General features: G+C 41.4%; 1 protein-coding gene across 1 annotated transcript in view; it reads right to left on the minus strand.

Annotated features, from left to right (window-relative positions):
- Positions 1 to 10,950: 10,950 nt before the first annotated feature.
- Positions 10,951 to 26,931, minus strand: part of LOC134673851 (counting factor associated protein D-like) — a 45,726-nt gene continuing 29,745 nt past the window's right edge. Inside the window, exons 4-14 of the mRNA XM_063531890.1 lie at positions 19,458 to 19,728; positions 18,771 to 18,867; positions 17,421 to 17,544; positions 16,737 to 16,872; positions 16,186 to 16,437; positions 15,484 to 15,797; positions 15,022 to 15,148; positions 14,593 to 14,695; positions 14,075 to 14,164; positions 11,984 to 12,081; positions 10,951 to 11,253 (exon numbers count right to left, since the gene is read on the minus strand). Of these exons, the coding sequence (XP_063387960.1) occupies positions 11,016 to 11,253; positions 11,984 to 12,081; positions 14,075 to 14,164; positions 14,593 to 14,695; positions 15,022 to 15,148; positions 15,484 to 15,797; positions 16,186 to 16,437; positions 16,737 to 16,872; positions 17,421 to 17,544; positions 18,771 to 18,867; positions 19,458 to 19,728 (1,850 nt within the window). The 3' untranslated portion in view covers positions 10,951 to 11,015. The remainder of the gene's footprint in view (positions 11,254 to 11,983; positions 12,082 to 14,074; positions 14,165 to 14,592; positions 14,696 to 15,021; positions 15,149 to 15,483; positions 15,798 to 16,185; positions 16,438 to 16,736; positions 16,873 to 17,420; positions 17,545 to 18,770; positions 18,868 to 19,457; positions 19,729 to 26,931) is intronic.

Genomic DNA, 26,931 nt, shown 5'->3' on the forward strand with positions numbered 1-26,931 from the left:
AAACAGGCGTAGCTTCAACTAAATTCCACTCCGACGCAGTAATGGCGGGCGATCCTTCTGACAGATCGGGCCGCGTCAATCGTAGTGTCACAATTGACACCGACCGTAGGGCTGCGTTTGAGCAAACCACATAATCGGTTATCAGTTTATTAAATTTGACGCCTTTTTCTACTGACAAGATTTGCTTGACCAACTATAGCTATGGTAAGAGTGACATTCCATTTCCAACTGCAGCTGCAATACTGTTCATTTTACTATGGAAATTGACAGTGACAGCGACGCGTTTCCATAATAAAATGAACAGTATTGCAGCTGCAGTTGGAAATGGAATGTCACTTTAATGGTAATGACTAACTTTAATGAAATGTTGCAATGCCATTTAATACGACCAAACGATTTCTTCCGAATCCGACTTTAAATCGTTATTCCTTTTTTCACCAACTTGCTCCTTCTTAGCGTTGATCAGCCAAATGAACTCCTCCCTACTAAGAGTGTCTCTGCGCCGGCGTCGGCCATCTTGGTACTCTTGCACGTCATCACAGAGGGCCACGTCGGGTGTGAGGGGGGCGGCGGGGGGAGGCAGTAGTGTGTAGCGGTGCGTGTAGGTGTCGCTGGCGGCGCCTAGGACTGAGCTGTCGGTCGTCACTTTGTATCTGGGGAAGATAAGTCTTTGTCATTTTAACTCAGTTTTATTTTATTTAAATCACGTAAAAAGACGGATGGGTATTGTATGTGGACAGACAGACAGACAGACGGTCTTAGTACTAGGGTCCCGTTTTACCATTTGGGTACGGAACCCTAAAACCAAAGCATTGGGTATAGTTGTCTGTAACTGACCTGAGCGGCACCGCGTCCCCCCCCCCCCCTCCCTGTACACAAAGAAGTCGTGTGTGTAGTTGAGCGCCTCCCCCCGCGCCGCGCCGTAGTCGCCCGGCTTGCCGATCAACACGTTCTGCCAGTGCTCAACCTGTAACTGACCTGAGCGGCACCGCGTCCCCCCCTCCCTGTACACAAAGAAGTCGTGTGTAGTTGAGCGCCTCCCCCCGCGCCGCGCCGTAGTCGCCCGGCTTGCCGACCAACACGTTCTGCCAGTGCTCAACCTGTAACTGACCTGAGCGGTACCGCGTCCCCCCCCCCTCCCTGTACACATAGAAGTCGTGTGTGTAGTTGAGGACCTCCCCCCGCGCCGCGCCGTAGTCGCCCGGCTTGCCGACCAACACGTTCTGCCAGTGCTCAAGCTGTAACTGACCTGAGCGGCACCGCGTCCCCCCCCCCCCCCCTCCCTGTACACAAAGAAGTCGTGTGTGTAGTTGAGCGCCTCCCCCCGCGCCGCGCCGTAGTCGCCCGGCTTGCCGATCAACACGTTCTGCCTGTGCTCAACCTGTAACTGACCTGAGCGGTACCGCGTCCCCCCCTCCCTGTACACATAGAAGTCGTGTGTGTAGTTGAGCGCCTCCCCCCGCGCCGCGCCGTAGTCGCCCGGCTTGCCAACCAACACGTTCTGCCAATGCTCAAGCTGTAACTGACCTGAGCGGCACCGCGTCCCCCCCCTCCCTGTACACAAAGAAGTCGTGTGTGTAGTTGAGCGCCTCCCCCCGCGCCGCGCCGTAGTCGCCCGGCTTGCCGATCAACACGTTCTGCCAGTGCTCAACCTGTAACTGACCTGAGCGGCACCGCGTCCCCCCCCTCCCTGTACACATAGAAGTCGTGTGTGTAGTTGAGGGCCTCCCCCCGCGCCGCGCCGTAGTCGCCCGGCTTGCCGATCAACACGTTCTGCCAGTGCTCAACCTGTAACTGACCTGAGCGGCACCGCGTCCCCCCCTCCCTGTACACAAAGAAGTCGTGTGTGTAGTTGAGCGCCTCCCCCCGCGCCGCGCCGTAGTCGCCCGGCTTGCCGACCAACACGTTCTGCCAGTGCTCAACCTGTAACTGACCTGAGCGGTACCGCGTCCCCCCCCTCCCTGTACACATAGAAGTCGTGTGTGTAGTTGAGGGCCTCCCCCCGCGCCGCGCCGTAGTCGCCCGGCTTGCCGACCAACACGTTCTGCCAGTGCTCAAGCTGTAACTGACCTGAGCGGCACCGCGTCCCCCCCCCCCTCCCTGTACACAAAGAAGTCGTGTGTGTAGTTGAGCGCCTCCCCCCGCGCCGCGCCGTAGTCGCCCGGCTTGCCGATCAACACGTTCTGCCAGTGCTCAACCTGTAACTGACCTGAGCGGCACCGCGTCCCCCCCCTCCCTGTACACATAGAAGTCGTGTGTGTAGTTGAGGGCCTCCCCCCGCGCCGCGCCGTAGTCGCCCGGCTTGCCGATCAACACGTTCTGCCAGTGCTCAACCTGCCGGCCTTCTTCTGTCTCGTACCCTGTTGCAGAGAGAAGCATTTTAAACGGTGCCGGTGCCCAACAAGCATGCGACCCGCCTGAAGGAAAACTATTTGTCATTTATAAAAAAAAATATTCTTGGGATTTGAAAGAATTATATAAACTACCCAGCATGATGACTTTTAATCGTTGAATTAAAACTTCTCAAATCAAACTATTATCGTATACTTTTCAATATGGGCTCCCGACTCAGCTGTAATAATGACTTCATTACGAAACGCTTTAGTGAACTATAATGGATTTGACTAATCGCGTCTAGCCGCGGTAAAACAAAAGAAAAAGATAGAACAAAAGACATCAACGAGCCTTTTTTTCAGTTTATACTATTTAAGTTTTATTTTATTTTTGTTTTAATTATTTAGGTTGTATAGTAGAAAAACTATTATTTTAGTTGACTCAGAGAAAAAGTGTAATACAATAGTTATATCAAGCTTTTTTTAGAGTTTAATTTACCACTTTGTTGGATTGATTGATTTAGCTAGAGCTAGCTTTAGATATTATGTCCATAACAAATTTCAGCTTTCTAGCATTAATGATCACGGAGAAAAGCCTCGGACAGACAGACAGTCGGACATGGAGAAACTATAAGGGCTACTAGTTGACTACGGAACCCTAAAAAGGCGTCGCAGATGCGATTTCACCCTAGGCACTCCGCGATTTCGTGGCTTTGCAACAGGTAGTTACAAGTACATCCGTCCCACACCAATTTTGGTGGCTAGCCATAAGCCGCGCGTGGCGCTGTCGCCACCTAGCGGTCATATCTGTCCTAATAGTAACAGACGCGTTTTGTTAGAGAGTAAATCTTCTGTACCTAGTCGTATTATTTATTCTGTGCCCAAGGCTTAGATTAATGACTCATTAGAAGCTCCTGTGGGGATAGGTATAGTACCTACATTAAAGTTGTTGTTGAGTTGACAAACTCACCGATAAACTTGAACGGCTCCATGTTAGGAAGACCAGGGATGGAGTGGTCCGCGGGGCTCGCGGGGAGCGCGGGGGACTTCGTGCAGCGGCGCACCGGGGCTCCGCTGGTCGCGTCTATTTCGATCTGTTCCGATTGGGAAGAACAAATATAACTTAGGTAATTAATGTGCACACATATACAGCACAAGCCTTCTTGAGCTTACTGTGGGACTTGGTCAATCTGTGTAAGAATGTGCTATAAGGTAAAAGTACGCTTCACCGAACGCTCTAAATCCGTCCGTTTCACCGAATTTCTTCTATTTTAGGCTATAAGTCGATTACTTACAGCTGATATTTATTTGCGTATTTTTTTTTCACGAGTTAAATACCTGTCCCTTCCATTAGGCCTCAGAGTCGGCCAATTTGTGCCGCAGTTGGGACGTGGCAACTGATCGAAACAGGTCGTCGCTGCCGATTGCCACTTTGTATGGGCAACCTTAAAGAAATCGTTAAGAAGTTGCGTATATTTCTTAAGGTCATAAAATCTTTTAAATTTATTTCTGTGTTTCAAAGTATGGTTTTACAGTGTGAATACCTAATTAGTTTGTGTATTTTAGTAAATTTAATTAATTTAGTGCAGCCATATTATCAGAAATTAAGCTTAATGTGAGTTCGGTGATGAGTACACCGACAATTTGGTTGGAAGGTATTATCGAACAGCGTCCGGAATCAGGGAAAGCGTATGTTTTTGAAATTATTTTTCTAGTGGTTGATTACGAACTATTTAGATTAACTACCTAATATCACAAATAAATTAATGTATTTGTAATTTTATGAGCAGTTGCCGAACAACAATAACCTATATAGATTATTGTGAAACTGCGTTTGAAATGTTCATGTTTTACGACTTTTTGGCATCAAAATAAGGTTTTTGGCAAGACTATTATCAAACAATAATTTTAGATATTTTACGTCCGTATTAGCAAGAACTTTATACATGTACGGTTTTGTAATGGATTCAAGTATTAAATTAATTGATAAATTTGTAGTTATACCATACTGATTACGATTTAAATACTATTTTCAAAATCTGTTCGCGAAATAGGTTCCACATATTTTCCATGTTTCGTTCACCGAACGGCTGTTCGGTGAATTGTACCCATGGTCTCAGCTACCGAACTCACGTTTGCGTTGACCATGTTTCTATTCGACGTTCATTAGAATATCATCCTTATTATGATATCGAGTAGGTCTATATTTATATGTTTATTTTTTGTGACCATTATTTCAATGCCAGCGCTTCTCAAAATTTAGACATACTAATTGGACGCTTGATAATAGTCTCGGAATGTGGACAAAAAAACTCAATATGATAATAAAAATAATAAAGCAATAATATTTTATACAGGATGGTCCAAACCTAGACGTCCAAAATTTTTTTTAGATTCGTCTCGTCGTTGCGCCGTCTCGTCGTCGTGGGGCGATTATGACTTTGAAACTTCAAACTTTTGTTATGAAATTCCGGGGTTCCCATACAGGGTGGCTAAAAATAACTGCATTCCCATTGCCAGGGAGGTTATTGGATTATACTGAGCAACTTTTACTATGGGACTAACCCCGAATTCGCGAAAAAATTTAACCTTCCCTAGAAAATGGACGAGACAAAATGCATAAAAAAGCCATTTTTTTTTACATACGTACATGTTTGATAATTGTTGCATACCTACCTATTTGGGATGACTTATTTTTCAATAAAAATACACGTCAAGATCGGTAAGCGATACCTTTCTAATGCTAAAAAACGAAGTATACTAGGGATTTAATACTGAACTACTAAAGTTTGGGCACCACGCAACACCATATTTTCATACAATTATTTCCTAGTTCGGTAATGCGGCCTCCCTATTCGGTATAATGCGCAAATCACGTTTCTTAGTTCGGTAAATGGTACAATCAAGGACACTGGAAGAAATGACTTTAAAAATATTTTTAATACACGTCCAATCATTTCAGTAATGTATAAGTATGTTTAAATGAGGACAAATTTATCTAAGTTTCAATTTTAGTATTGAACATATTCGTATGCAAATACCAGAACTAATTAAAAAAAGAAACGTAAGTCTAGGTCTTAAGCATTCGGTGAAGCGTACTTTTACCTTAATATTTATTTATTTTATTTATACAGGGTGGCTAAAAATAACTACATTCCCGTTGCCAGGGAGGCTTTGGAATTATACTGAGCAAATTTTACTACGTAAAAAAATATTTGGTTGTTTCATATATGCAGGCGGGTCGCGGGTCCATTTTCTATGGGAGGGTAATTTTTTTTCGCGATTTCGGGGTTGCCATAGTAAAAGTTGCTCAGTAATACAAGCCCAAAACCTCCCTGGCAACGGGAATGAAGTTATTTATTAGCCACCGTGTAGACGAGCAACTCGAGAATGGTTCAAGGCACGATAGATATTATAGTAATAGTAAATTGTGTAACAAATGACGTGGGCGTATATTGGATCCTGAACAAAGCGAAGGATTCTAAAATCGAATCCTGAGCGTAACGAGGGATCAAGTGTTAAAGCCTGATGTCGAAGTAATTTGCGTGGAATATTTTAGTTAATTCATTTTGAACATAAATATTTTGATTTTATTAATATTTTACATTCGCAATAAAAGTACAGAAAAGCCCCATTGTCTTTTAGCAGGGAAGAAAAAGCCCTTATCCGAATAGGTGATGTGAAACAATGTTTGACCTTCAGGAATTGAATTTGGCCCTTCCCGGCGGGACCCCGGTAGATGGTCGACGAGTTCTCTACTGTGGTGCGCGCTGTGCCCGACTCGGCATGGTATCTGAAAATATAAGATAACATAAGAAAGGACGCTTAGCACAAGGAATGTCGTATATTGACCCGCCGTCTCTAAATTCGGCTCCGTTCGGCTCAGCATTGCTCCGACCAATTATCAGGGTTGACACAACTTGACGTCCCTTTGCGTGCACGACCACAGATTAGATTAGTCTAAAGGGGTAGTGCCATAAGTTAGAAAGGGATATCATGATTCGATCCTGAATCGCTGTCAAACTTCGGTTTTGTAGGAAGTGTCCTTTCTGTAAGTACCTGGTACTACTATTACTTATTTTCTGGTCTTGTCTATGATGCCGGCGGTCAATGACACTGTGCGAGCGGGATAGCAATATAATTTTGGACGCGCGACAGAGATAGAAACAGGCGGGTTAATGTACAAAGTCCCCGTGCTCAGCGTCCTTTCTTTAACCCGCATGCTAAATACCAAACTAAAGGATGATTCGTACCTATTAGACCGGGCTGTGTCCGCGCCCGAGATTCCGATGCTTACTTTTCTATGACATGACAGGCGATCACGTGATGCTTTCCATGGAAAACGATACGCCGGAAGCTCCGGTCCGGATACGGTCCGGTCTAACGGGAGACGTGAGTTAACCTTAAGCCCTCTATAAAGATGACTTTATCGAAAAACGGAAATGTGTTAGGAACGTGATGATTTCCATGGGTTATTTAAGTTTCTACACATATTTTGTTACATTTATACTTGTCAACTTCACTTACTCAGCTTCAAAGCTCCTGGTTACATCAGGTAACAGCAGATCCACACGCAGGTGCATAGATCGGCTGAGCACTGGACGCGGTGGCGTCCCATTTTCATTACTGGTCGAATCCAGGGATACCTTAGTACCAGTACCAGTACTGGTAGGATCCAAGGGTACCTTAGTACCAGTACTGGTAGGATCCAAGGGTACCTTAGTCCCAGTAGACCCGGTACCAGGATCCAGGGTAGCTTGGCGCTTACTCGGTAGATCGGAACGGCTGGATGGAAGAACAGCTGGTAATTCTGGTGACGTTAGTTTTTCGTTATGGTAGCTTGCTATTAAATCGGCAGAACTGGCAGAAGACGCTGTAAATAAATTATCTAAAGTCATTGTAGTTTTTGTCATGCCGGTTGTCATAAATTCGTTTCGGTGATTCTAAATCATGTAAAAATTTAAGATCGAACATGGAAAATCTAAAATTTCGCGCAATAGTCTCTTTTACTCAAATTAAGGTGCGATTAGAGTGACGTGACGGAGACAGTTGTCCGAAATTTTCGATTTTCGCAGTTTTCACGCCTACGTATGTACCTACGTACCTATCTAGTACGTAAATCTTTCTTTCCTACTTAAATATAATCACTTTCAAAACAAATGACGTCATCATGGTATAAGACGGTCATGACGTAAGTCATAAATCGTTAAATTAGGTGGAAACTTACAAGCCGCGTAGCAAGTATGTAAATGCGATCGAACAAGTAAAGCGCAACCTTCAAATTAAGCCACGGACACTCTAATGCCACTTTAATATCTAAACAAAAATCCGTTCCATACCATTTCATAACTTGTCACAGGGGCAATTAATATGAAAGTCGATAAGGACCTCATACTGTTACAGATTTATTTATTTAAACTTTATTGCACAAAATTCAAATAAAATGTACAAATGGCGGACTTAATGCCTAAAGGCATTCTCTACCAGTCAACCATAGGGCTAAATGTAAAAAAATGGCAGAGATGTAAAAAGATGGTGCAAGAAGAAAAGTAAGAATATTTAATTAGGATTGCAATGCCTATTGCAAACAACTGAAAAACATAATAAACTACATATACAATAAATACATACATACAGATGTAGGTAGTGCATAATTGTTTTTCTTCGTATTTTCTCGGAAACGTTCGCATTCATCATGCTACTTCAGTCAACCTCAGTACTTTTTGTACCGAGACTGACTGAAATAACAAGGCACGTCCGTGCTTTTCCGTGAAAATACGATGGAAAATAATTATGCACTACATCTGTACCTTCTACCTTATACTATTGTCAGTGTGACAAACGAAACGATACTGAAATTAATTTCCTTGGCCGACGTACATACCTATATAAATTATACTTATGTTATGATTATGAGTATTATGACTATTTAACATAAAGGGGCCGACTGATTAACAGTCCGCCGGACGGTATCGGCCTGTCAGTTAGAACAAAATTTTGACAGTTCCAAACAACTGACAGGCCGATACCGCCCGGCGGACTGTTAATCAGTCTCACATATTTATGATCAAAATTTTAACAAAGGCTGAGGAATACCTAATACCTCGTCTGTAGATCAAAAATTTTCTCAAATTGCTACATCATAATAAAATATTTTTATTAAGTTGTCGGACATTTAAAATGATGCGTGCATTTTGATTTGAAATTAATAATTACTTAACCGACAAGATCTGGGCTCTTAAATATACATACATAATATGTATGACGATGATGAATTTGATTTTAAAAGACCCTTGCGAGTGTAAGGTCTATGTGTATAAATCCGTCTGCGGGAAATTATGTACACGTGAGCTTTTTTAAACAATAGAACACGATCGTTATCTTCATCGACCAACGGATTACTGGTCCTACGAAAAATAGAGAAAAATACGCTAGTGTACGGAATTTCTCGCAGACGGATTTGGCCGCATTGATCTTAGTTATCTTTGAATGCTTAATATGAATGCTTACCAACAGCGCATAGCACCAAAACAGACCACACAAACATACTTGTGTATTAATAAATTGGTACTGACTGACTTCCTCTGGTTGATTCAATCGCCGAGACTATTACTTACAAAAAATACTAATATATTAACATAAATAAACAATCTAATACATATATAGGTAATATACGAGTAAGAAGCTTATGTCAGTGATTATACGGTTGAGATTTGTTCTAATACCATCAAAGATATAAATGTTATATTTGGACAGGTTAGGTCACTTGAATACAAGACTAATTGCCGGTACAAACGTCACCGATAATCGCATGCCATTTGCAATACATTGCGGTATTTAATCGATGGAGTCAATTCGTTGCTCATACTTAGCCTGCAATTACAAAATGTTCTATAATATTTAATTAATAAATAATTTTTAACTGGCCGGAGCGGCAGCCGAAACTCAAGCGGATCTAAAGCGGCAAATATACGCTTGTCTCTCCCCCCTGGACCTTGTCACTTTTAATTAAAAAAAATCGGCCCCCAGGCTACATAATCGTACCTTTTTCAGTCTAAACGGCGGCGGCGGGTTGCCGGGGAGCCGATGAGAAGCGCTTCACACGCGATTTAGGACCTTGACTCGTCTGAATAAGGGGGGCCTTTCCAGACAGAAAGGGGAAGATCCGCGCTCCGAGTCGTTCCTTGTGCAAAGGCTCGTGGTCTGAAGGTCCGTGGTAATCCAGCGTATTAATGCCTCGAGCATCATGGGCGCCTTTGCACCGGAAACGGCAGGGAGTGGTTCGTCTTATTAAATTTATAGTTGTAATTTTTATTTGTAAGCTTCAGTTGTGATTTGTAAGTCCTAAATCGCATTCCATTTGTTGGTGCATTCCCATTTGTCTCCGCCCCACGTAACCGCCGCCACATACGAGGCGAGGACAAAGTGGAACGATTCATATGATAACACCTATTCCCATCTGTGCCCGGCGGGGACAAATGGGAATACACCCATTTTTTGCAAGGTCTGTAGAAGCCTCAAGAGTGAATTCGTTTGGCATTTGATAAAGTCACTTTGAAGCAATGAAGTTAATTTGCATCTTATGGATCCTTCTATAATTCCTATGTTAATGTTTTGACTCATTTATGTTAATCTCATGGGTTCTTTTGACCCCTGATATATTTAATTCCATATCTAGGTACCTTTTAGTTTTAGCTTTGACCGAAGGGTGTGGTATTTCGGCGGTTCCTTGGGAATCTGCCCCATCCTACAGTAATTCCTTAAATTCCTACACCGTAACAGGGTGAGGTGAACCAACAGAAAAACCGGGCAAGTGCGAGTCGGACTCGCGCACGAAGGGTTCCGTACCATAATGCAAAAAAAAAAACAAAAAAAAAATGCAAAAAAACGGTCACCCATCCAAGTACTGACCACTCCCGACGTTGCTTAACTTTGGTCAAAAATCACGTTTGTTGTATGGGAGCCCCATTTAAATCTTTATTTTATTCTGTTTTTAGTATTTGTTGTTATAGCGGCAACAGAAATACATCATCTGTGAAAATTTCAACTGTCTAGCTATCACGGTTCGTGAGATACAGCCTGGTGACAGACGGACGGACAGCGAAGTCTTAGTAATAGAGTCCCGTTTTACCCTTTGGGTACGGAACCCTAAAAAATGTGTGTAGCTTATAATATATAATTATGTGTAGCTTTTAAAACCACCAGTGCCCATTATCGGCATGGCACGGCAAGGGATCCTCCGGCATATTGCCGAGGCGTCCTTCTCCTTAGGCATGCCGAAGTGTGCTTGGGAATGCTGAGGCAATCCTCAGGTGGCCTCAGGCATAGGTAGTCAAATCTCATAGACATACCGAGACATTCTTAATTCTTAGCATTGTCTGGCACATTTTTATAGCAGGATGTTTAAGGATGACTCACGCTAGACCGGTCCGGGGCCGGGCCGGAGCTTCCGGCGCTTCGTTTTCTATGGAAAGCACCACGTGATCACCGATCAGCCGTCATAGAAAATTACATTCTTTTACCTACTGCGAAGTATCTGCGGAGTTAGCATATCCAATTCGGTAATCGGCTGTATTCGTGGTGCGTACATTAAGGAGGTGGTATTTAAACAAATTACTTTAAAAATACACTTTTATTTATCATTAAGTATTTACGCACATAAAAAAGTAACAATCTTAACGCCTAGTCTTTATATGAAGAGCGCAGCGCCTCCCTATCCACATTCGGCTGCTGAACCAAGGAGTACGTCGGACGCTCCAATACGGCACACGATTCTGGGGCTATCTTGATGTAGCCCTCATCCCCCCACTTGTCCGACCAGCTGTTCTTCAGGATGAAGTGGGGGGCGTCTTTGGAGTCGTCCTTGGAGCCCCATCCGACCGCTAGGACTGCGTGGTTGAGGCGGGGCTTGCTTTCACCGCTGTAATGCAAACTCAGAGTTAGTAACTATGATCATATTATTTGGTTTTTACGAATAAAATTAAGAAAAAATAGGGCCTGGTACCTATTGTAGTAAAAATAGTTTGATTATTCCATAATAGTAGGTTAAATTAGTAGGTAGTGGGATGTAGATGTAGTGCAGGGACGCTCGGCCGGAAATAGGCGGACTGTCGATCGCTTGCGGCTTGTTGCATTTATTCAGCCGAATTCCCTGGAGTTGGAGCTGCAGGTTACTGTCCCGGCGGCTTAGTAATGGGAGAACTTAGGTCTATCTAAAGTCGGGAACAGGCTTCTGTAGAAAGCAACTAAGAATCAGCTATTTTGGGATGAGTGGGACGACCGACCTAATAAATAAAGATTGGTTTTTTTTCACTATGTTATGATTTATTTTCATAACAAGCCTCTATATACAACAACGTTATTAAAACAATACTTACACAAAACCTAAAACTAACAACTAAAACTAAATATAAAATATCTCTCCTAAGCTTCCCGCTTCTGGAATGGACCCTAGATTGTTATTAAATTTATGCGCTGATACCTGGCCGATATCTTGGAGGATTGTGCTAAACATAGCGTCAAATTGGATCATCTGGATGAACCACTCAAATAATTTTACTATTCAATAACAGAAAACTAAGCACCAAGGGTCATTCCCAAAAAATATGCCTGCGATCTAATTACCGTGGCCCATACAAAATTTGTCTCACCATTTCTTGTCATTCAGGACTCCGCTTTTGTAATAGATGAAACTCTTTGCCATTGCGTCCACTATCACCACGGTGGGTGCATGGTTCTTGATCGCCACCTAAGCAAAAATAATTATTTACTAGTAGTTCGCCCCGAACTGTGAACTCGCGGTTCGCCAAAAAGATCAATTGAATGTAGTGCTACTTATTAGTCCGAAATGGGCATTTCGTAATTGATTCCTGATTCCACCATTACTTGAAATTACTTTGTAATCTGATTACCGATTCCCAGATTACTTTGTAATCTAACAATATCGAATTACTATCCATTTGAGGAATCAGGAATCAATTTTCGAATACTACAATTACTAGTAATTGGAATCAATGTAGATTCCTCATTACAGGAGTATATTACTTGACTCCTTTCAGATTACATTTCGTACTACTACTATCAAAAGTACAATTCGATAGTAGATATAGATGTTGTTGACTTACTAGGATGCATCTACCTATACCTTATTTGAAACAGGTGTGCAGATTTCGAAAATGATGATCTTGACCAATAAAACGACATCCATGACGACTTTTATGACATAGTGCATGGCCGCCATGTTGGATTTCAAAATAATCATCATTTTCCAAATCTGCGCCTCCCAAAACCTAAAAAACGACATCCATGACGATTTTTATGACATAGTGCATGGCCGCCGTCTTGGATTCCAAAATAGTCATCATTTTCGAAATCTGCGCCCCCCAAAACCTAAAAAACGACATCCATGACGATTTTTATGAGAAAGTGCATGGCCGCCATGTTGGATTCCAAAATGGTCATCATTTTCGAAATCTGCGCCCCCTAAAACCTATAACACGATATCCATGACGACTTTTATGACATAGTGCATGGTCGCCATTTTGGAATCCAAAATTGTCATCATTTTCGAAATCTGCGCTCCCCAAAACCTATAAAACGACATCCATGACGACTTTCATGACATATGCATGGCCGCCATCTTGAATTCCAAAATAGTCATCATTTAAAAAAAAATCTAAAATTAAAAAGAAATATTATAAATGTGTAACAAACCGAGCACTTTCATTTGATACCAAACTCGACCATACTTTCTTTCAATAAAAATGACCAGAATAGCTAGACCCCTCACAAATGGCTTTTTAGCATTTTAAGCTTTTCTAGCTCAATAACCTCTTGTTCGAGCCTGCTCAAAATTTAATGACTAAAATATAATGCCCTCAACTACACGTTTCCCCAATTTCATTTAAATTAGGACAAATTAACTTAAGTGCTTGAGTATCAAACTATCTTCTGACAGTTCAGCTTAAAAACATCGAAATGCCGGGACGTGCCGCTAGCCAGCCGCGTGATCCAAGTCGAATGTAAGAACTTCGCTTCGCTTCGCTTCGCTTCGCTCGCTCGTTCGAAAAACATTAATTCAATTCATTATATATCTAGTAGAAACGCGATACTACTGCGCTGTCTACCGAGGAATAGAAACAGTGACGCGTTATCAACTTATCAGCCACTTAAATGCCGATAAAAGCACGAAGAGGTAAAAGACCCAGCGATGAAATACCATGTCAGAATGATATTTCGTGGTCTTCGGGTAGGCGTCGTCACTGGACTGTAGGTATTCAGGCTTGGCAAATACATCATAAGGAAATCGGAGAGGGCCTGATGGGTCGGTAGACATCAGTATACCTATTGCTGTCTGCGGGTGCGTGCGCTCTGCTACCTTGCAGCCGCGCCTCGGGAACTAATACTGCACCAAATTCGTAGCTATACAGTATGTGTCTGACCATGGGGCTTTAATTCCAGGGCTTGATTTTACTCGCTAAACTGAGCTACTTTTACTATGTGACCAACCCTAAAATCGGGGAATTTTTTTTTGGCTTTTCCATAGAAAACGTCGACATCTGATCAGCCAAATGTATGAAAAAGAAAAAATAATTCGGGATTTCGGGGTTGGTGCCATAATAAAAGTAGCTAAGTTTAGCGAGTAGAATCGAGCCCTGGATTTAAAGCCCGATGGTCAATAACACCCTGTATACAGTTAGAATGGGCCTAAGAGGCTACTCGTACATGTCTCTGGTGGGTACCTTGAGAGCATCCTCATTGTTGGCCGTAACGTTGACGTGTCCGCTGATGTGCGTCACGGGAGACACTTTGGTATCCTTGCACTCCAGGACCTGTAAATATAACATTAACTTAACATCGATACTCGCAATTTTATTGTCATGCAACGGATTACCTTGAATATGAGGTTTAGTAGAATAAGACAACCGGTATGGCCTAGTCGGTACCGTCGGTAGTGACAGTGACCCTGCCTATGAACCCGATGGTCATAGGTTTTAATCCCGGTAAGGGCATTTATTTGTTTGATGAGCAAAGATATTTGTTCTTGAGTCAGGGGTGTTGTCTATGTATAGTATTTGTGTATGTAGGTATATATCGTTTGTCTGAGTATCTACCTACCCACAACACAAGCCTTCTTGAGCTTAGGTACAGAGGGGCTTAGTGAAATTGTGTAAGGATGTCCTAAGCATTAGTTAATAAATTTATAGCAGTTTTTGTTCTGCTTTTAATCGAATGCAACTGCTCTCGTAGTAATGTGTACCTTGGCTTCATAGTCATACTCGTCCCAGGCGGACAGGCCTCGGTTCTGGATGTAGTCATAGGCGAAACTCGGCCAGGTAGGCCCACAGCCCTGCGCTCCGAACCTGAACAGTAAGTATAATGAATTATGGAACCAGCTTCCGTAGGTATATAAAATAAAAATATCCTGGACGGCCAGTGTTAACATCTATACTCGATTGTTGGTCTTCCCGTGGAGCCCGCCACGGCGAAGGCTCAGCATGTCTCCTGGACGGCGGATCTATAATCCATTACTTACGGTTTGACAGTCGCAGTCGACGAGGCACTGAGCGCTGAGCGGCACCAGATTGTTGGTCTTCTTGAAGAGCGCGCCCTCCGTGAAGGCCGCCACGGCGAAGGCTCAGCATGTCTCCTGGACGACGAGTTTTGTCATCTATACTCCAATACTTACGGTTTGCCGCAGTCGACGAGGCACTGAGGGCTGAGCGGCACCAGATTGTTGGTCTTCTTGAAGAGCGCGCCCTCCGTGGAGGCCGCCACGGCAAAGGCCCAGCAAGAAGCACATGTTGTTCCCTGATCTATGGGTAGATACAGGCACATGGATCATTTTAGTAGGTATGTACTTATGGTATGATCTTAAATCTTGTAAAATTGTGTTTTTTTAATAAAGGACTAGAGAATCCAAAAAAGACTCCAAGTCTGACAAACATAAAAGAACTCATAGTCTAAAATATTGAATCAAGTTTCGAAAAGCTTTTCATCAAGTCAATCTTTGTTTTGGTTGCACCAAACCGTCTGCCAAATGATCGCAATTTTATTTTTATCGAAAGTTTCATAGTTCACTTCTGAGTAACATTGATCAGTCCTTCCAGTGTCGCAACTGGCCCTAACTTTTATATTTAATGATACTTACAGCGCACTGGCGACACAGCACCATACTTCCTCCAATCAAACTCGTCTGGCAGCTTCTCAGACGCTGTTTTTACTTCCTTCTCCGAATACGGGAACGGGACCATTCCCTCCTCGACCAGTCCTTCAGGCTCCCTCACTCCGAAGAGCTGACTGATCTCCTCCTCCAAGCGGTCAGCGAGGAAGTTCACGCCCATCTTGAAGCTGGAGGTGGCCTGGTTGCCGGCCTCGATGAAACGGGTGGCTTGGGTGAGGAGGTTCTTGCGGACTGCCTCTTCCACTGGGTCGAGGTAGTTCCGTTTGAATTGGTCTTTGAAGCTTGAATTAAAGATCACACATTCAGTTTCATTACTCTATCTAGCGCGTTAAATCTGGTTGGTTTGATGAAAAAAATATTGTATTTTGTGAGAAACTTGTGTCTTTCGAATGCGACAGATACTACTCGATATAACTTACAAGAAAGACTGATACTCGTATTACAATGGTTACCTATATAGCAATTTTGTAGTAGTAAAACAATTTATTGTATATTAACTAGTACATAAACAAAGAGATAATTCTATAAATGTATACATACAAAAGCGAAGTTATCCTGGGTTCTGAGGGTACGGCAGTGCCCCCGCCAAGACGAGCAAAGCGAAGCGCAAGGGCACTACCAAATGTGACATAAATATTTCGCCAAAAGTTCAAGCATATATACACGCACCTGTCAAATTTAGGACCAATATCCCCCCCTAAAGGCAGCGAGAAGTCCTGAACTGGGTTAAACTTGGACACGGTATCAGTAATCTTGGAGAAGAAATCCGCTCTCTTCTGTCGAGGAGTCGCGTCCTCTATGGTCTTACATTGAGCCGTGTCGGGTTTAATGGCGGCGGTGGGGGGAGGCAGCACCTTGTAGGTGTGGATGTAGACGTCGCTGGCCGGACCGAGGATGGAGCTGTCTGTTGTCACGGAGTATCTGAGGAAGGAAGGTATTACTGCTTCTCATTGTAAAATTAAGTTAAGTCACAGAATCGCGCTTGCGCTGGTACGGCCATGTTATGAGAAGACCAGAGGATAACATGGCAAAAAGCGCGTTGAGCGTCATATCGGAACCATATCCTTTTAGACCCAGTAGTTTCGGAGATAAAGGGGGGGGGGGGAGGGGTTCGGACAGACAAACTGACGCACGAGTGATCCTATAAGGGTTCCGTTTTTTTCCTTTTGAGGTACGGAACCCTAAAAAAAGAGAGATCATCGGGTTGACTTTGTACTGACCTGACCGGTACTGGTCCCTCCTTCTCCCTGGCGACCAGCAGCTCATGGGTGACTGTGAGGGACTCTCCCTTCACCGCGCCATTTTCACCCGGTTTGCCCTTTATTACTTTCCTCCATAGTTCCGATTTAGCATCTCCTATAGGACACATAAAACTCTATTATTACAAATTTACTAGTTCTTAGGATCTAGGTTCCAAATTTCTTAGAAAATGTGTCAGCGCTCAGTGGCGGATTAGACCAAGTAGGCCTGGGCCTAAGGCGGCAAGATATTAGGGGCGGCAAATTGTGACAAAAAATTCAATGGTGATAACAAAAAATAACTCAAAATGTAGTCAATATTATGGGTGCTGTGAAAGGGGCGGCTACAGCTAGGACCTAGGGCGACAAAGACTGCAAATCCGCCATTGTCTGCGCTCCGTGCGAACTTCTAGTCAATTTGAACAATTGGCGAGAAGTAGCGCTGGACCGAGAAAAGTGGCGCTGTCTTGTGACTCTTATGGCAGAGGCCAAGTCTCACCACAGAGTAAGTAAGTTCACACCACAAAACATCTCAACAACCTCCCTCAGCGAGCCTTAATGTGACGAAAATGGTCTTTCTAGCTATTTGTTTTAGTCTTAAAACATCCATTAAAGGCAAAGGAATTAGGTTTAAAGCTCCTATTTAATTCCTTTGAAATTACTTACCAACGAAAACATAATCGCTTAAGTCAGGCAGACCAGGGAAGGACTTGTGAGCAGGAGCACCCAACGAGACGACGGTGCGTGAGCAGCGGTGAACCTTACTCTTTCCTTCTTGCTCCTCACGAATCTGAAACATTGCCATTCCAAATTGTAATAATCTGGAATAAAGGAGAAATAAAACACACACACACACACACACGCACACACACACACACGCACACACACACACACACACACACACACACACACACACACACACACACACACACACACACAGACACACATACACACAAACACACACACCATGCTCCTTTATTTCAAAAAGCTTTCCTCCGCCGAGTACAAAAGTAATTCCACAATCCTCCAGTACCTAAGAAACAAATAGGTACCTATTACCTTATATTATTTCCTTTTGATACAATCCGTAAATTTTGGCTTTTGGGAACATGCAGACAACTTATGCTACATATCGATGACCTACCTACCTGACCTATTTAATGAATTCTAAAATACAGTCTGCTCTCATGCTCTGGCAGGTATGTAAATTAATCAGACATTCTAAAACTGCTGCTGGACATGTTAAGGTCATAGTAGAATAGATGCAACGTGATTTTTAATAAGTAGGTACCTACACCTATATATAAAATCTCTACGACCCCAAAAATTAAGTTAGATGTCTTTTCGTTCAAACCGTAGTAAATCATTAAATGGGTGGATCATATCAACTTTTCCTGTCACTCGTTGCTATGATAACATTGATAACGTTCTCCAGGGGCCTTATTCGACATGTACAACTGTCGAATTTCGCGTCAACTTCAATTCAACAGTTGAAGTTCATCAAGTGCGGATAGTTCATTTGGTACAACCAATAAACAAAAAACAACTTTGTTTTATTATTACTTGAAGGTTTATAATGGTTTGGTTTGGTTGTCACCTAACTGTGGATTGCTAATGTCAAATTTTGACAAGCAATGATTCGATTCAAGTTTCAACGGAAGTTCAACATGCGACGTCAAAAGTGGCATGTCGAATAAGGGCCCAGGGTCACTCTTTAAAACCTTATTTACTGGCATTTAAAACCAAACTCGCTTTTGTGTGGTACCCTTGCCAAACCTAACCTAACCTACCGGGTTAGTAGAAAGTGGTTTGTGGTTTACAATTTTTGCTAGCTGACGGGACAGAATAACAACAAGAAATAGTTGATCCACTCAAATAGCTATTGAAATAGAAGAATCTCACCAACAATATTTATGTAATGTGTTGCCAAGACTAACGAATCGCGTATTTTGTGTAATCCTTCACCTCAACCATACCTCAGCTCTCCCGTTGACACTAACTTAATGTTGGGTGTACCTCAAGGAACTCCACTTTGCCGTCGGGCTTCGGTGACCGGTATATGGTGTTGCCACCCTCCAGGATCTTACGCATCGTGTCAGATTCAGCGTGCCATCTAAAACAGATTCGTAGATATCTTTAATTAACCATAATTGTTAACTTTTAGAAAATTATCTCTGAAGACTAGAACTCTAATTAAGTTTCGGGTTCGAACCCATATAATACCCTAGGGCAGTGGTTCCCAAAGTTGACTGGGCTCCAATCCACTAATAAAAACTGACAAATTCGGGACCCACCTCTTGGCTGTCTTAAAAAGGGGCAACAAATATTTATGTGACGCACAGATTCCCTAGTAGTTTCAGGGCCCACTTAATATTCGCTCTTAAAATCGTCATGAGACGTCGTGCCCAAAACGCCAAGAAAGCGGCGCTGATTTAAGTGCTTTGTCGCACGCTATCAGAGTAGGTTGTACCAATAATTAAGTTGGTTATTGGTGTTTGACGTTTTTAATAAGAACAAATTGCGGTCAAAAGGCTAGTAATAATAAAGGATGATTCACGTTCGGGGCGTGTCCTGGCCGGAGCTTCCTGAGGTTACTTTTCTATGATATAACAGGCGATCACGTGATCCTTTCCATAGAAAACGATGCGCCGGAAGTTCCGGCACGGACACGGCCCGGTCTAACGTGAGTCATCCATAACTTACTCTATCTCAAAGCTCTCGGTGAACCCAGACAACGGCACAATGAGATCCTCATGCAAATGCAGCGAACGCTCGAACTTAGGCTTCGGCGGAGCCGGCCCAGAGCTCCCAGGACTACCGGAAGGCAGGCCGAACCCGGGGATCCCGGGGATGGGGAGGGAGGTAGGCAGACTGAGGTCTGGGAGGCTCAGACCGGCCGGGAGGATGTCGGACAGTGATGAGAAGGACTTGGTTTGCTGCTTACGGAAGCTCTTGACCATCTCGTCCGACGATCCTGTGGAAAAAAAAAATTACGATAGAGTCGCTCCAAGAAAAGTCTGCAGCGGATTTGATAGCCATAATTTCATAGAAGTTCGGCGTTTAAAATGACACTTTCACTGCGTGGGCTATCAAAATCGCTGCAGTCTTTTCACGGTCTGACTCTAGTACTGATACGTTTATATGTCTGTGGTGCGTGTATATTTATATGTATATCTATGTATGTGGTAGTTATAAAGTGGCAAAGCGGGTGAAATTGTCACTGGCCTCAATGTGTCTGCTTTTTGTGTACCTACAAAAATTTGACATAAAATATTGTGTTTTTACAGGGGTGCGAAACTCCTGACTTCGGTCAAACTCGGCTCCGCTCGGCTCAGCATTGCTCCGAGCAATTATTAGGGTTGGCTCCACTTGACTTCCTGTTGCGTGCCCGACCACAGATAAGATAATCACTTTATTTTTGACAACCCTAAATAACCGAAAGGGATAGTGCCATATATTAGAAAGGGATAGCATGATTCGACCCTGAACCGCTGTCAAACTTCGTTTTTGTAGGAAGTTTCCTTTCTGTACGGTAGTACTATTAATTATTCTGTGGTTTTTAACCGACTTCCATTTCATAGAAGGAGGAGGTTCTGTATTCGGTTGTGGCTATTTTTTTTTTTCTATGTACGTTCACCGATTACTCCGACATCCGTAGTCCGATTTGAGTAATTCTTTTTTTGTTTGAAAGGAGCTACCTCCGAGTTGGTCCCATTTTAATTTAGTTCTATTCTGATGATGGGATCCATGAGGAATTGAGGGAACTCCTCAATTTTTAAAGGCACGTGCATGGTGATTTGGGTGTTTTCTTAAGCAACTCGAGCATTTTCTCCCGAAAACCACCACTTTGATGAAATAGACCTGATGATGATGATTGTTTTGATGATAATGATGATGATTTTTTAAATGTAGTATGTTCAGCGATTACTCCGGCACCTGTGATCCGATTTGAGTAATTCTTTTTTGTTTGGAAGGAGTTGCCTCCAAGGTGTTTCCGTATTATTTTTGGTTCTGGTCTGATGATGGAATCCATGAGGAATTGAGGGAACTCCTCAGTTTTTAAAGGCACGTGTAAAGTGATTTCGGTGTTTTCTAAAGTACCTCGAGCATTTGCTTCCGAACACCGCCAATTTGATGTAGTGCAAGTGTAGCCTTACCACGAGTTTGACATTGACATATTCGCTAAGTTAGCGACGCTAACGTCTTCGTAACTTACTTTTTTTGCATCTCGCTCGCACTAATATGCCAGTACGAGCGAGATGCAAAGAAAGTAAGTTACACACACGCTAGCGAATAAATCAATGTCTGATCTACTGATCGGGGGTTAGGGTTAGGAGTTAAGGGGTCGGGGATTAAGAGGTCGGGTAATGGTGGTTGAAGGGCTGCTGGTTCAGGGCCGAGGGGTACATGGATCAGGGGTTGATGCGCTGTGAGGTAGAGTGATCGGGGGGGGGGGGGGGGGGTTGAGGGATTGGGTCAGTGGCGGGGCGGAGGTTGGAGTTAGTGTAGAGACAGGAATTATAATTTCCCAGACAGACTCGAGAAAATTCCTGATTACATATGTATTTATTAAAGTAGGTACACGAATTTAGTGTTAATCATGATATTGTTTTTCATTCATGCGTCGCGCTCTTAACAATGCGTTAAAACTAAAACTAGAAAAATAAAAACTTTTTACAAAAAAAGAAAACCGACTTCAAAAAGAATGAAATAAAATATTATCCTTTTTAGGTCTATGCGTTACCAACTGATATGTTTGAAGTCGGTGCCAAGCCAAGTAGTAACAATACCCGTCAAAAATAATCAGCTTTATGACTATAAATCCCATTAGAACTGTATTAATAACGATTATAAATGTGTAAGTAATTCTGTCTCCCTCTTTGTCGCCTTTTCATGGCTAAACAACTGAACCGCTTTAGGTGAAATTTGGCAACAATTCCTTGAATTGTTTTATATTTTGAAATGTAGTCCTCTGAATCAGGGACGGGACATAACTTCAGTCCCAATCCCACGCGTGCGTGCCGACAAACATGGTACGGACTGTGCCAAGAAGGTTTGATCGTGTGTTCTGAGGTGTGTTCTTAGGTACAGTCGATGTTAAAGATATGTGGACACTTTTGCACCTTACTCCTTTGTAATAAGATGAAAAGTATAAACATATTTTGAACGTCGACTGTACCTACAGAAAGTACGTTCATTGTCGTCGTGTAAGGCAATCCAACGTACATCCTTATCGAATCGCACCAAAATCATGGTATGCTTCAAAAGTTGGCTTGGCACCGACTTCAAACATATCAGTTGGTAACGCATAGACTTAAAAAGGATAATATTTTATTTCATTCTTTTTGAAGTCGGCTTTCTTTTTTTTGTAAAAAGTTTTTATTATTCAAGCAGATGTACATCTCACGCATTGTATCTTCGCAATGAACAAGGTTCCACTTTACGAACCTTTCGATCTTTGAGACCTTTTTATTGGGTATATGTTAATTACATTTATGATACAGTGTAAAAAGTAACAGTAGACCGACGCCTTTGATGTTTGCGTAAATGGCGAGACCGCACAAGATCACATGTAGGGTTGTCACAGACTTACACAAAAATTACAAACATTTCAAATAAGACAAGTAAGTATAGTACCGAGTAGGGAATGCAAATCGGTTATAAGTTATAACCGTAACCAAAATAATCCGTTATAACCGATTATTTTGACAAATTCTCATAACCGAATATTGGAAACTCGAATAACCGGTTACGGTTATTTTCTGTTATTTATTTATGACTTCAATTCTACGCGTATGTTTTTGTCATCTAACGGCTACAAAATCCTGCATTTTTTGGCTGTGACGCCTGTAACTATAATTTTTGTCATTCGTGTGCTACAATAATTAAAATATACCAAATTTACTTCCCTTATTTATGAAAAAAATCACGTTAGTAGAAAGTATTCCCCGATTCTGGCCCCGCCTCTCAGTGGTCCCCGATCCTGACCCCAAGGCCAAGCCACCGCCCCTGCTGAACCTAAAAAAAAAAAAAAAAACCCCCCATTTGAATTGATTGCGCTAGGTCTCAGCAGTGCCCGGCGCCTCCTTCGGGGGGTGTTCTGCCTTTTCGCAGAACTATCTTTGGCGGAATTTCATTTGCCAACCAACGTTTCGCCGACGTTTCACTTTGACAACTAACGATTAGCAAATTTTTGTATGACAACGTTTCAATTGGTAGAATTATTGTATAGCAGATTATTATAACGCCTCTAAACTTTTGGGAGACTTATCATTTGTCAAATCTTTCACTTGGTCGAACAACTCTTGGACGAATAACGTTTCGTTGAAGCTACAGTTCGCTTTTCATACATTAGACAAGTTACAAATAAGAAAAAGATACATACCAAAAAATCAAAAATTAATTTTTAAAATGTATATTTTAATATTTGAAGCCAGTGGCAGCGAGCGAGCGAAGCGAGCGAGCAAGACCTTCCTGGGCAGAGCCGACTTGGACATGGTTAGGTTAGAAGACTAAGGCGGGAGCTTGCTCCCGCCTTAGTCTTCGAGGTTATTTTTTTTTCAACAACCTAAAAAACGTAATTACACAGTAACTTCCGGGTCAAATATCCCAACTTTCGTGTCAAATATCTCGGCCATTTTTGATTTTAGAGAAAAGTTATTCCTACAAAACGGCCCCCCTTTGGCACAGTCTGACCAAATGAAACAATTGGTAGACAATAAACAACTAAGTGTATATTATGCCAACTAAAACATTCTACGACATGAAAGTTGGCATTTTGAAAATAGGCATTATAAAACACAGACCAAACGTTTAGTTGGTAACTGTGCGGTTGGCAAATAAAAAAAAACCATTTGATAATTTGGGAAATGAAAATTCGGCGAAATGAAATTCCGCCAAACGTGAGTTGGGAAGTGATAATCGGCCATACCATTTTCGGCGATAAATAAGAGAACCCCTTCGGGGACTTACGAAATACGCTAATTAAACAATACACCTTGTTCAGCACGGTAACAATAGGCTTATCGACCCTTTTCTATTGTTCGATCTCGACTCGGGCGCGCTATTGTGTTACCGAGCATACTACCTGCCTGGACCCTTTCCTTAACCCACCGACGTCTCCATTCATGCCTTCTTTATGTGTGTATACTGTAGGTGTTTGTGATAGGTATTTTGCAATAGGTATTAGCGACAGCTATTTGCAATAGGTATTAGCGATAGGTACTTATTTGTGATGCATAGGTACTCTAACTATCAACTCTAATAACCCGCATTATCTTATTACCTCTTGGAGCTATTTCGATTTATAAGGAATACAGTTCTAACCTTCTTCTGACGTAGAATTTACACTAGTAATCCTTTGGCAGCCTAAACTAACCTAACCTAACCTAACCTAACCTAACCTAACCTAACCTAACCTAAACCTAACTTGACCAAACCTAACTAAAATCAACCTAACTCATTTCAAACTAACCTGCTTTCACCTAGTCTTCCGATATAAAGTAAACTCGTAGTTACTTGTTTCTTTCTATTATTTAAAAAAATAACGAGGCGTGTGAGGCATTTCTTGTGCACTTGTGTTCATTGTTATAATAGCTTAATTGTTTTATTGATAGACGTCTATTATATTTTATACTGACAATGGATTTATTGTTTCCTATACCTATTCTTTTATAATTTGGGTTTGAGTAAAGAGAACGTCTGTTTAGATGAACTTGTTGATACATGTTACTTTGTGTGATTTAAAAAAAAAGAACGAGACATGTCAACTGGTTTCAACATGATTTAGTCTAATACATCAACATTTCTTGTGCGTTGCTATTCATTGTTATAACAGCATAATTGCTTTATTAATAGACGTCTATTATATTTTATGCTGACAATGGATTTATTGTTTCCTATACCTATTCTTTTATAATTTGGGTTTGAGTAAAGAGAACGTCTGTTTAGATGAACTTCTTGAGACATGTTACTTTGTGTGATTAAAAAAAAGAACGAGACGTGTCAACTGGTTTCAACATGATTTAGTCTAATACGTCAACATTTCTTGTGCGTTGCTATTCATTGTTATAACAGCATAATTGCTTTATTGGTAGACATCTATTATATTTTATACCGACAATGGATTTATTGTTTCCTATTATGCTTTTGAATTTGGGTTTTAGTAAAGAGAGCGTATGTATTAGATGAACTTGTTGAGACATGATTTTAACGGTACTGTACCCTGGTCATAGTGACACAGTATAAAAGCCGAAGAGAAATGAGTTTGAGTAAGTATTACCGTCGTGGCAGTCCACTGTATCAGAGCTCCTTGTATCTATTGCAGTATATAGAAATATAGTGTTAATTCAACAGTGAAGTGTTTAAGTGTTTATAGAAAGACCCAACAATGGATGTAAGTATGTCTTTTATTACCGTAACTTACTTTGTTTTGTTTTCACTTGTGTTCTTTGTGTTTTAATTATCAAGATTGTAGACAGTGTGTAAATTATTGTTTTATATTGTTTCAGTTCACTGAAAATACTTTCAAGAACTATTACTACCCGGATAATAATAAAGACGAATCAAGCGATGAAGAGGGTACGCTTGGTTTCAAAGTTAAACAAGCCATCGCAAAGAAACGTTCAGGAAACAATATCGATAGTTTCTTTGAACGACCTAAAAAGCAACCCAAAATTGTGAAACGGTCTTCGAATGTGAGCAAAAGTTCACCAGACGGTGTTGCAAACTTATCATCCGGACAAGACGACGGGGCATATGCATCACATTTGATTAAAATCGAGATATATGATATGCAAACAATTAAAAACGTCCCACCCATGGAACACTGGAAGCATGCGGACTTCAGATTGAAATATTTTGCGCTGGAAGACGATTTGGAGCTACAAAATACGCGAAATATTATTTATAACATAACAAAGCAATTAGCTTCTAAGGACAGTAGTGTGAAATATTTTATAGATAATAAGAAACAGTGATAGTTATAATTATTAATGATAGTAGTAGCTTAATGATTGTGTTAACGTATTTCTCATTTTTTACCTCTCCTTAAGTACATTTTCCATGTAACAGATTTTTTTGTGTCGTTTCGTTTTTAAGTAACAAAGAATGTTAAGAAATATTTTGTAAATAATAAAATTTAAAAAAAATGTATAGTTTAGAATGGTCTTTGTATTATATGAAAAAATAAAAAATCTTATGTAAGTACACGTATTATTTTATTTCACAAAAAATGTTTTAAACATATTCCTTAATATAAGGTCATTACATACAGAATTATCAGAAAACAAACTTAGCATATCTTTCATAGTTTTTCCATGATATTTAAAATACAAATAAACTAAACAATATTCACCACAAACTGAAGTAAAATGGTTTTGAAGAGGTTTATTGTTAAAAAACCACTGTCTGGTGTTTCTTTTTAAAAATAAGTTATGGTAACCTGAAGGCTTCCTTCCGAAGGAATCAAAATATTCTCCTATACCAGTAACATCAATGTGTATGGCAACCCAGTGGGAGCCAGGTTTCGTGTCAGGGTCCAAATTACTAACAATAAAGACAGGTAGATCGACCCAAATAGGTATTTTGTTAGCAGCAAAAACATTTGTTTCAAAAAGTGGGTTTAATTTCTTCATACAAAATTGTATCTCATTAGTATCCATAATTACTTAATTAATAACAATTTTTGTCTTGATGATGCTGCAAACAATGACTACAACAAAATAAAGTAAACGAAAGAAAACATTGTATTTATATAATTATGTTTTTCAACTATTATAATCTACAGATACATCACGGTTTTTGTTTATTTCAATAATGTTATCAAATTCTGCATAAACGATACAATTAATGGTGCTAGTTAGAGCCGAATCAAAGCGTACTTCTATCCGAACACTTCCATGTCTAACAAGATTCCAATGTGAAGTTGAACTAGCAGATAAATCTGGGGTTAAATCAAAACATAACAAACAATTACCTCCACCATAATCTGTTCTACTTATTCCATTACCTTCGTTGTGAAAATGAATACCAGTTCCGGAAAATAAGGTGTGATATGCCGCCGCTATTAAACCAGAACTAAATGACGGTTGTAATGTTTTAGAAGGAATTTCATGACCATCTACAAACAAACTAAATGAATTCATATTATAGTTTTGAAAATTAAATGGATTCAAAG

The sequence above is a fragment of the Cydia fagiglandana genome, chromosome 19 (assembly GCF_963556715.1).
Source record: "Cydia fagiglandana chromosome 19, ilCydFagi1.1, whole genome shotgun sequence".
NCBI classification, from domain to species: domain Eukaryota; kingdom Metazoa; phylum Arthropoda; class Insecta; order Lepidoptera; family Tortricidae; genus Cydia; species Cydia fagiglandana.